Below are 12,182 nucleotides of genomic sequence, written 5' to 3' on the forward strand. Positions count from 1 at the left end.
AGAGACACAGTCAAGAGGATGATCTTGCAAAAGTCACGGTGCAAGTGATGCGTGATTTGGAAAGACTCTGTGAATGGTAACCATAGGGAAGAGGCGCCCAGCATGTCAGGAATTAAGAGGCCACAATAAAGAGGGGGAGAGAAGAGAGAATATGCTGGAACATTTTTTAAAACAGTTTTCATTCCAAGGAGATGCAAAGAATTCTGTGGATGAGTCAGCCTGGAAATAATGGGAAAGAGAGTCTACGAGGTTCATAGGAGCAAAGGCTTAATAATGCCCCAGAGGAAATTATCTAGCAAAAAGCAAATGCCAGTGCATTTGTTTGATAACATCCATTAGTGCAAACTGTCTGGCAGAGACCAGCAACAGGCATAAAAATATCTTGATTTTAAAAGCCTCATGGAAAAATTGGAGGAGCGCTTCAAAGAGTAGGACTGGGTGGCTCCTCTAAGATCAAACACTAACTATAACCTGAGTTTTTTTTTGTTGTTGTTATTTAAAGCAGGGCCCACAGGAAGGAATAAAGGCAGATGGACAGTGAGGAACTTGAAGCAGAAAGAATGAAGGAATGAACGGAGAAACAAATGATGACTCAATAAAGAGGAGCCTGAGGCCAAACTGAACTGACCTGGGGCAAGAACGTGAAAGAAAGAAAGTGAAGTCGCTCAGTCCTGTCTGACTCTTTGCGACCCCGTGGACTGTAGCCCACCAAGCTCCTCCATCCATGGAATTTTCTAGGCAAGGGTACTGGAGTGGGCTGCCATTTCCTTCTCCAGGGGATCTTCCCGACCGAGGGATTGAACCCGGGTCTCCTGCATTGCAGGCGGATTCTTTACCCTGTGAGCCACCATGAATGTGCTGGGGCAAGAGCTAGCACAAATAAAATGAAAGTTCCTAAAGATTTGTGTGTGTGTGACAAATATTAAAGTGCTATTTTTGTCTTGGTTAATATTTCCACAAAAATACTATAAAAGGAGATCTGGAAAAATATACTACAGCCATCTAAATACTGCAAAAGCAATGTAATTTGTCATAATTAAAAACTGAAATCAGCCAAATGGTTCACAACAGGAGGATGGTAAATTACACTGTGGTACATTTATGACCTGGATATTATGTAGCCTCTAGCAATTATATGCAGTCACATGAAATATACTCATGAAAGAGCCCTCAGTGAATAAGCTGTTTTATAAAATATGAATGACGGAGCTAAAGTAAGCCTAAAGATGTCCTTAAAACAGATTTTCTTAATTACATTTGTAAAGTTCTTTCGATATTCAGGGAAAAGATGACACTGACCTTTAATTTTAGCTTTGGCTATTTTTTATTAGTAGGAGCCTCACAGGGCACTAAGCCATCTCTAAAGGAAAGTAAAAGCAAGTACTTTCCTTGCCTATAGCTAGGAGGCTTTATAAAACCCCTAATAAAATACGGCAGAGAGGAACGATACTATCTGGAGAGGCTCTCTGCAGTTCACTTATCACCATTCTTGGCCAGCGTTTCAGAAATCACCAAGCAAATACCAAGTATAATGTCTAGGGAGAGAACTTATCTATAGTACCCTCATATGAAGGACGCTGCCAAGTATTGATGTATCCCAGTTTATGACTTGTTCTAGAGATGGTCAAGCATCTCTAAGGAAAGCGAATCCCGCTTGAAGGCTTCAGCTGGGGCCACCAGAGTGCACTTTCCACAGGCCTGTTTTCCTACCGATCAATTTGCGTGAAAGCATTTCAAGCCCATTCACTCCCCTTGGAGTGCGTGCATCTATTTGAGTATCTTGTTCCTTTTTGTCACTTCTCTGTCATTTTGGGATTATTAAACTCATTCCTCTAAGGCATGATTTCTTCTGTTTCTAATAAATAGTTCTTAGCATTGCATTGTTTTATGACCAAATGAATTGTTTTATATCTTGGCGGTATCTGTTTTCTACTTTAGTTACTTAAATACTCTGAGAATTTTTAAAGGCAGGATTTCTAAGAGAAGAATATTTCTCTAAGGCAGAATTTAATTTATATTTTTAGGACACTTGCATAGATGCAAAAACACTAAAGAAGCTTTAAGCAACTTTTAAGATATTTTATCGAAGTATTTAAGTTTATTTAATTTGAATTGTATAAAAAGAATCTATAGACGGACTAGAGTTCTATGAAAATCACCCAGGCAGTTTTCCAACTACATCTGTTGACATTCTTCTACTCTAGATCCTAGAAGTGTGGGGGTTACTGTCACATTCTCTTTTTGTCAACAAAAAATAAAGGAAAAGGAAGTCTGCCTTTGGCTTCCTGCCCACTCCTGACTATAGTCTGGTTGCTGATCCCTTCATGATCACCCAGAAGACATTTTTAAGAGTTTATTATTTTAATAAAATAGCACTTGTAAAAGCGGGGATGATTTTGAGTATTACAGGTCTGCTGTTAAGAAAAACTTGAACTTGGAGCTACATGGTCCAACTGTGCATCATGAGGTTCTAGGTCACAGAGCCTTAGTTTGGTATGAAGAGGATGGGAAAACAGTGCTAATTTCACAGGACAGAATGTTTCCAAGGAGAAAGGTTATACGAAACGAATCAAGAGTGCTGGTTGTTTCTTCCTGAACCCCAGCCGTGTTTGGGCAGACTGACCTTGCAGGGCTAGGCCAAGCAGGTCGGAACCAGAGAGGCCAGCAGACACTCTCCACACAGGCCCCAGTCAGAAGCAGGCAGCTAGCCACTCACCGGCAGGGCAAGATCCGGACGATATCGTTGGGCTTGTACCCCTCAATACAAACGGCACAGTTGTCAAAATCCGGCTCCATTTCCTGCAACACAGAAAGCACAGATGAGCCTGCTTTGCGAGCTTCAACTTCTGTAAACACACAAGCAACAAGCCAAAGGAGAGCTTGCCTGGAGCAGAGCTTTCAATTCTCTCGAAGCTGGCTGTCTTAATCCATAATTTATTATGCACTGGTTTAGTTTCTAGTCCTTCCAACCTCCATTTTTTGTTTCCTGGTTCCACGCCAAGAGCTTTGACAAGGAAATCGTTTTTTAATGTACCATTACTAATCATGCTACTTATTATAATCAGAGGTGACATAGCAAAGTCTCAAGGATGAGAGAAATGCTATTCATGGGGACTCATCAAAATGATATTTAATCTATCATTCCTCGGAAATCTAATGTATACAACTCTAAAATAGTGGTTCCAGCTTTCTTTTCAAATACTTAAATCTCTTTCAACACCCTGTAATACGTTACTTATGTAACAGTCCTTGTTCTTTTATTATTCTGTTTGAGGAGGAAAAAAGTACTGAAAAAACATGCTTTAAATTTAGTGATGCTTTTAAAATGAATTTTATCCTATTAAGCTCAAAGGTATTTTTATATACTGAAAACCAGTAGCACCTAATTAGTGAGACAAATCAATTATTCACACTAGAGACAACACCTCAAATACAAGTAGAGCTGTGAATCTCTCACAGTGGCTCAAGGAGCCCCACATTCATGGACTGCAATCCACTGCTCTAAAGTTTCTCCTGGGGGAAAAATTCTCCTGGGGAGAACGGAGGTCTTTAGAGGTCTGCGGGCCCTGACCAGCTTGCATCGTGGTCCTTCCTTAGGCTATGCTTCTGCTTTTGGCTTTATGTCATCATCCTACAGCTAGAGAGTTCTAGAATGACTGTCCTGGAATGAGTTCTGCTGTCATAACTTTGGGGTTCTGGAAACTCGGTTTCAGGGGGACTAACTATGCTTCTTGCACTTTTTTAATTGTTGTTTAGTTAGAGTCGGACACGACTGAAGCGACTTAGCAGCAGCAGCAGCAGCAGTTGCTAAATCATGTCCGACTCTTTGTGACCCCAAGGACTGTAGCCTGCCAGGCTCCTCTGTTCATGGAATTCTCCAGGCAAGAATACTGAAGTGAGTTGCCATTTCCTTCTCCAGTGGATCTTCCTGACCCAGGGACTGAGCCCACGTCTCCTGCATTGCGTTAGATTCTTTACCACTGAGCCATCAGCATTAACTGCAGACTTAAGTGGAATACATCACTTAGCACCTAAAAATGCTTTTCGTGCAAGGATTCATGGAAAAATTTTCTTAAGTCATAATTCCAGGAACAGGCATTTCATTTTTATCTAGTGGGACACTGGAATAAGGTACTCAGATTCGTTTGAATATTGAATATTTTCTCCTTTGCACTGGCTGCCAGAAAGCCCCAACCTAAATTTTGGACCCATGTCTGCTTTTCATTTCAGGTAATGAATCTGTGTACTATTTCATCCTGGTTTTATCTACTTTTCCTAAATTTACTTTTTAATTTCTCATATTTTTTCTCCAATGACTTTACGGTCCCATTGCATGCATTTTACAAACTGCCTTAAATTATATTTAATAACAGTGGGCATAATAACAGATGCTTATAGGAAAACTATTAGCATGTATTTCCCTCCCTCATCTTCTTATCTACATTGGTTGCTAGGAAACTCAGAAGCTTTAAATAGCTCCTCATCAAAAAGAAAAGACTTTGCCAACAAAGGTCCATATAGCCAAAGCTATGGTTTTTCCAGCAGTCATATACAGATGTGAGAGTTGGACCATAAAGAAGGCTGAGCACCAAAGAATTGATGCTTCTGAACTGTGGGGTTGGGGAACACTCTTGAGAGTCCCTTGGACTGCAAGAAGATCAAACCTATCAGTCCCAAAGGAAATCAACTCTGAATATTCATTGGAAGAACTGATGCTGAAACTGAAGCTCCAATACTTTGGCCACCTGATGCAAAGAGCCAACTCATTGGAAAAGACCCTGATGCTGGGAAAGATTGAGGGCAGGAGGTAAAGGGGGTGACAGAGGATGATTTGGTTGGACAGCATCACCATCAACTCAGTGGTCGAGTTTGAGCAAACTCCGGGAGACAGTGAAGGACAGGGAAGCCTGGCATGCTGCAGTCCACTGGGTCGCAAACAGTCAGACATGACTTTAGCAACTGAACAATAGCAACAACAAAAAGAAAAGAGGCTGTTACCTTGTCACCCTTCTTGATGGTCCTGACCTGGAGCTTGCTGATTGCTTTCTTTGCTGCATCTCCCAGTCGACGCTGAAAAACCAAAAGCTGCTTGTTAGTAATAAAGACTTCTCATTCTTAACTTCGTGTCTGATAGCATTCAGTAAACCATGGCAGCTATCTCTGAAATCATGCACAAGTGGCAGGAATGTTAACGAAGATGGCTGGAGGAGATGGGGCAGTGACCTCTGTGCAAAGTGGCTTGGCTCACTGTGGTCTATTAAAGAGTTCAGTCATAGAGAGAAGCTCTTCATGCCTGATGTTAAGCAAACGGAAGATGACATGGGAAGATTCTGTCCCACAGCGACTCCAGTGCAGGTTGTATCCATGCAGAGAAGAAGAAAAGTTCCATAATTTGCCCTACTCTAGCCATTCAGTTTGTGACATGGAGATAGCCAGTCTGGAGTAGTTGGAATAGTTTTCATCTTTTGTTCAAAATCAGGGTTTATTGCTTTCATATTCCTTTCAATTTGGAATTTTACACAGTTTGCTTTGCTATATATATATATATATCCAACCTAGACTTATATTTGGTTTGTACTATTCTATCTAGCATCATCAACTCAACGGACACAAATCTGAGCAAACTCCGGGAGATAGTGAAAGACAGGGAAGCCTGGCGTGCTGCAGTCCATGGGGTCACAGAGTCAGACACAACTTAGTGACTGAACAACAACAAATTCTATCCCATCACTTTCTTATATGCCAATTTCATCTCCATTGTGTGTGTGAGTATACACATAGGAAGATACATAAAGTATACATACTCAGTTAGCTAATAATTATAAAGTGAACACCTGAGTAACTACCATCATTCATGTTAAGAAACAATGTATTATGTACTCTTTTTTTTTTAATAGAGAAAGTTACTGTCCTAATGACTCCTGCAGTAATGCAACAATAGAGCAATTTGGAAGAGTGGGAGAGGGAGAAGATGGGGAGAGAATTATATTTTAATCTTTCAAGGAAAAAAATCAGTTTGCTTGTGTGCTTGTGAATTTTCCACATGTTGTTATCTTCTAGTTTGTGACAGATGTGCGTTTGCAGCAGTGAAACATACTTGAAGGACTAAGATAAATGGGGCAAACATTTAAACAGAATAAGTACTTGTTTTCACTAACTTTGTTCCTTTTGAAATAACACTCAAGCTTCTCTCTCTTCTTTAAAATAGCACATACTACCCTGGTGACTCAGTGGTACAGAATCTGCCTGCCAAAGCAGGAAACATGGGTTCAATCCCTGGGTCAGGAAGATCCTCTGGAGGAGGAAATGGCTACCCACTCCAGGACTCTTGCCTGGGAAATCCTATGGACAGAGGAGCCCAGCAGGCTACAGTCTTTGGGGTTGCAAAGAGCCAGACACGACTGAGCAACTGAGCATGTGATGAACAGTTAACATATCCTAAGTACCATGTTAAAACTTTATATACAATATCAGCTTTCCTTTACAATAACCCCATGAGAAAAATATTATTTTATAGAATGAACTGGGACTTAAGTAAACTGTTTAATATCACAGAGTTAGGACAGGTAAGCAAAACTTACATATATGTCTTTTGAGGAGAAAAAGGATCATATTTCGGCAGAGATTGATGAAGGATATAAAGTCTGCACTTCCAAGGGGAAGAAGAGATGATCTAGACAGCTGGAAAATATGGAAAACCAGCTTCTGAGATATAGATGATAACTAAGGGACCTGGTAGAACTAGGTTTTGTGTTTTTTTTTTTTTTTTTTTCTATAGGAGTTCTGGACTGACAAAATAAAAGGAAAAGCGCTGTAAAGTTTTAAAAAACGCTATGACCATTTGCAGGCAGCTAAACCTTGTCAATATAAGCATGTTTCCATTTCTTCTCAAGTGACATGAAAATCAGGAATACTACTTCTGGATAAAACCATTGTCTCATTTTCAACAATTTTCAAACAACTAGTTTGGATTTCTAAAATGCAAACTAATCAGAGAAAGACATAAACATTCTTAATAAAATGGCCCAAATAAGGTAGTTGTTACTTCCACAGTTGATCTCTTAAATCTTTGGGTTTTTAACTGCACTGTGTATCAGTGAGTGGGAAGTCTATAGGCTGTGCTCAAAACAAGTCTTACACATAGTCTGAAGAGAGAATCTAGAGACTGGAACCCAAAGTCCATCACAAAACAGACTCTGTCCTTTGTGGTGCTCAGAAATGCAGTGATGTGATGCCAATAGACGGCGTGGGGACCACCTCAGGCAGACGCAGGGACCACCTCAGGTCTGTGTGGGCCTTTTGTTTCAAGTAAGGATTACTCTCCCTTCTCCAGGGGGCTCCTACAGATTTTCTCTAACCCAGCCAGATTCAAATCATATTACACCTTTCATTAAAAACTGTCAGGAGTTGAGACATCTTGATAATTAGACGCACTCATCATTTGATTGAAAAAGGTAAAAGAAAATATTTACCAAGGTTATTAGTTCCTTGACAACAATGAAGATAAACAGCTTTATGGAAAATAAACACAGAACCATTTATTAGAAAACTAAAGTCTGACATAAATACCAACAAGGATGGGAAATAATGACAGACTCCAATTCAACTCAAGATGTATAATTTAGCTAGCTCCAAAGTACTTAAGAAATCGAGAAAAATAAAGACATTCCCCTCTTGTCCTTCTCTGGATTATAAAGAGAAATGCAGTCAAGGTGAGAAAAAACTAGGAATAAGTATGCCAAAACACAGCATCAAGTCGCGCTTTTGTTCCTCCTAGTTCATTGGGTTGAATAAATCTATCGTGTGCTTAGTCACTCAGTCATGTCTGACTTTGCAATCCCATGGACTGTAGCCCTCCAGGATCCTCTGTCCATGGAATTCCCCAAGCAAGAATACTGGAGTGGGTTGCCATTCCCTTCTCCAGGAGATCTTCCTGACCTAGGGCTCAAATCCAGGTTTCCTGCATTGCAGGCAGATTCTTTACCATCTGAGCCACAAGGGAAATGCTAATTCTGTACTGTAACTGCCCCCCTTTTCTTCCCCAACAGCTATATTTTATAGTCATTTGATTATTATCATCACCATCATAACCAAGCAGAAAAATAACTAGGTGTTTTCATGTTCTAGGTGAAGAGAGGGCATCATAGACGTAAACAGAATTGTCCCAGCCGTGTGAAGGCTCATGTGGCCACGGCTGACTCTGACACTTCCTCACTTGCTCTCCTACATAATAATGATCCTCCCAGGTCTGCTGGATGGGACAGAGATCATTGCACAGCCAGTCTAATCAATTTCTATGACGCAGATCATCCCTCCATCCGTCTAGAAAGATGGATAAAAGATGCAGACTATTTTGGCAGCCATGGTGACCCCACAAGGTGATGGCTTACAGTTGCTTATGCACACATGACATGGGGTAAAATCACCATCACTTTTTAAAGTGAATTACTTAATTTTGGCTGTGCTGGGTCTTCATTGCTGCATGTGGGCTTTCTCTAGTTGTGGCCAGCGGGGGCTGCTCTTCACTGTGGTGTGTGGGCTTCTTTCTGCGGTGGCTTCTCTTCTTGCAGAGCATGGACTCTAGAGCACGAGGGCTTCAGTAGTTGTCGTGCATGGGCTTAGATGCCCCATCAGCATGTGGAATCTTCCTGGACCAGGGATCGCACTGTGTCCCCTGCATTGGCATGAGGATTCTTAACCACTGGACGACCAGGGAAATCCCAGGGTTCTTCTTTCTGGGAAGAGTTGTAGAGGAAATGGCGATGGTTGGGAGTTAGGAAACTCAGCTTTTGCTCCTGTTTCTGTTACTTACTGTGTGACTTAGGCCAAGTCACTTAAATAGTCTATGCCTTAGTTCCCCTTATTAGTAACCTTCGGTATGTAAACTTATGCTGTTTCCAGCTTTATCAGCTCATCACTGTCATCCATACAGAACAGAACTGGGAGGCAAAGATCCCTTGAGACCTGAATTATGGAAACAGAGCAAACCAATGGCTAATGACCTCACCAAATACTCTGCGAATTGCTCTGTGTCCCCTGAGGGCTCTGAGCTTCCTCCAGCCAACATCAATCAGAGACCGTTTTGGTTCCTGTTCTTTGGTTCCTGTTCCTTTATGAGACAGAAGCATCACCACCTACAGACCCTCCTTTGATGGCAGACAGCTCGCCCACTTCTATCCCCTCCCCTTTCTCTTTCCTTGTGAAATCCAAGTTTGTTTTAAATTCCACTACTTCTTTGGTTCCAACAAAACTTCAGCACCAATATATGCAAAAGAAACCCAAGGGGCATGGACCATGCATATGCAAATAATAGAAGAAGCCATTCTCAGGGAGAGGGAGCTCTTTCAAGAAAGTTTGGCTGAATGCCATTACCTGACCTCAGGTAAAACAATACAACACAGGTCTGGTTTCCTTGGATTGGCCTCAGTGGCAATACTGCTTATAAAAAAACAAAAAAAGAACCTGATTCACTTTATCTGATCTGCCCATATCTGAAGAAGCTGCTATCTACTAGAAGTCCCTTGGTTCTCAGAATGCAGATCCAGTTCTTGTGTCCAAGGTGGGATATCCTCGGAGACAGTGAGACAAAGTCCCGGCACATGGCCCAAGGCAGGCTCACTGGCCACAAAGATGGCAGGAATGCTACCCACTGGCTTTGCTTTACCACCAGAGGGTTTCTATAAGGGGCTTCCCAGGTGGCGCTAGCAATAAAGAACCTGCCTGCCAATGCAGAAGATGTAAGAGACGTGGGTTCCATCTCTGGGTCGGGAAGATTCCTTGGAGGAGGGCATGGCAACCCACTCCAGCATTCTTGCCTGGAGAATCGCATGGACAGAGGCAGGCTACAGTCCACGGGGTTGCAAAACAGTCGGACACGACTGAAGCAACTTAGCACACAGCACTCAGGATTTCTATTAGCACGGTAAGAATCAGTGGATAGCAGCCAAAGTGGCGCACCTGGGAAATGAGGTACCCAGGGCTTCTTAACATCCTGGTGGAAGGGGAGGGTGGTCCATGGTGCATATTGGTGCTCATGATCAAGAGTATCGGATCTGGCTCCCCAGCTCAAGGTTCAAATAGAGGTCCCCGGACACAGAGGTCATTAGTGGGTAGAATGAAGAAGACCCCTTAGCATCCTCTGGGAAGCTCCCTGAGGTGGAGAATCTCAAAATAGATATGACAAAGGGCCTAGCAACTAATCTTTATTTCCAAAGCCCCAAAGGGCCAATCTTCACATAGTAGCATGGTCGGGCGTTCCTCATGTTTCTGCTGTGACAGATGGAGGGGCTGGTGATCCTCCTCGTGGTTCAGGGCTCCTCAGGACCTATACTGAGAAGGAAGCTTGGTCATTGGAAGCCACCCTGCCTTGAAATAAAAAACCTGCTTGTGTGCCCTTGGGGAAAAAAAAATCACTTAACATCTCTATTTCTCAAATTCATTACATCTAGTGTCCCCTTAAAATTCTAAATACTATGATTGGGAGTTTTGGATTGATATAGACACGTTGCTATATTTAAAATGGATAATCAATAAGGCCATAAGTATAGCACAGGGAACTCTGCTCAGTGTCATGTGGCAGCCTGGGTGGGAGGGGAGTCTGGGGGAGAATGGATCATGTATACATATGGCTGAGTCACTTCTCTGTTCACCTGAAACTATCACAACATTGTTGATCAGCTATCAGTTCAGTTCAGTTGCTCAGTCGTGTCCGACTCCTTGCAACCCCATGAATTGCAGCACGCCAGGCCTCCCTGTCCATCACCAACTCCCGGAGTTCACCCAAACTCATGTCCATCGAGCCGGTGATGCCATCCAGCCATCTCATCCTCTGTCGCCCCCTTCTCCTCCTGCCTCCAATCCCTCCCAGCATCAGGGTCTTTTCCAATGAGTCAGCTCTTCGCATGAGGGGGCCAAAGTATTGTAGTTTCAGCTTTAGCATCAGTCCTTCCAATGAACATCCAGGACTGATCTCCTTCAGAATGGACTGGTTGGATCTCCTTGCAGTCCAAGGGACTCTCAAGAGTCTTCTCCAACACCACAGTTCAAAAGCATCAATTCTTTAGCGCTCAGCTTTCTTCACAGTCCAACTCTCACATCCATACATGACCACAGGAAAAACCATAGCCTTGACTAGACAGACCTATGTTGGCAAAGTAATGTCTCTGCTTTTGAATATGCTATCTAGTTTGGTCATAACTTTCCTTCCAAGGAGTAAATGTCTTTTAGTTTCATGGCTGTAATCACCATCTGCAGTGATTTTGGAGCCCCAAAAATAAAGTCTGACACTGTTTCCACTGTTTCCCCATCTATTTCCCATGAACTGATGGGACCAGATGCCATGATCTTCGTTTTCTGAATGTTGAGCTTTAAGCCAACTTTTTCACTCTCCTCTTTCACTTTCATCAAGAGGCTTTTCACTTCCTCTTCACTTTCTGCCATAAGGGTGGTCATCTGCATATCTGAGGTGATTGATATTTCTCCCAGCAATCTTGATTCCAGCTCATGCTTCTTCCAGCCCAGCGTTTCTCATGATGTACTCTGCATAGAAGTTAAATAAGCAGGGTGACAATATACAGCCTTGACGTACTCCTTTTCCTATTTGGAACCAGTCTGTTGTTCCATGTCCAGTTCTAGCTGTTGCTTCCTGACCTGCATATAGGTTTCTCAAGAGGCAGGTCACATGGTCTGGTGTTCCCATCTCTTTCAGAATTTTCCACTATACCCCAATGCAAAATAAAAAGGTTTTAAAAAATAAAATGGATAACCAACAAGGACCTACCACATAGCACCAGGTACTCTGTTCAGTATTGTATAATAACCTAAATGGGAAAGGAACTTGAAAAATAATAGATAACTGAGCCATGCTGCTGTATACCTACAACCAACACAACGTTGTTAATCAACTATATTCCAATATAAAATAAAAATAGAAACCATGATCCTGATATCAGGCAGTCAATTCTCAAACAGATGAGTAGAATGGCCAAGTATCCAATGCCTCCAGTCCTTATACGTGTGGTTTCTCATCTGCAGCCCTTGTGGGAACCCAGGCTCTCAGGGCTGATCTGAGAGGTATCTGGGCAACGCCAGGTACGAGTCCACCCTGGTGACATCAGGGCACTACTTCCTTACAGTGCTGACCCAGGGCCATCATGAGGACTCGTGAGGAGACGGAGACGCAT

General features: G+C 42.4%; 1 protein-coding gene across 4 annotated transcripts in view; it reads right to left on the reverse strand.

Moving 5' to 3' along the window:
- RNF150 (ring finger protein 150) overlaps positions 1 to 12,182 on the reverse strand; it is a 275,434-nt gene that overhangs the window by 85,517 nt on the left and 177,735 nt on the right. For 3 of the 4 annotated variants that reach the window (XM_025268100.3, XM_025268102.2, XM_044930463.1), the window contains exons 3-4: positions 4,999 to 5,085; positions 2,717 to 2,799 (exon numbers count right to left, since the gene is read on the reverse strand). In XM_025268100.3, the coding sequence (XP_025123885.1) occupies positions 2,717 to 2,799; positions 4,999 to 5,085 (170 nt within the window). The remainder of the gene's footprint in view (positions 1 to 2,716; positions 2,800 to 4,998; positions 5,086 to 12,182) is intronic. The other variant, XM_025268101.3, reaches the window with a different exon arrangement.

The sequence above is a fragment of the Bubalus bubalis genome, chromosome 17 (genome assembly GCF_019923935.1).
Source record: "Bubalus bubalis isolate 160015118507 breed Murrah chromosome 17, NDDB_SH_1, whole genome shotgun sequence".
NCBI lineage: Eukaryota > Metazoa > Chordata > Mammalia > Artiodactyla > Bovidae > Bubalus > Bubalus bubalis.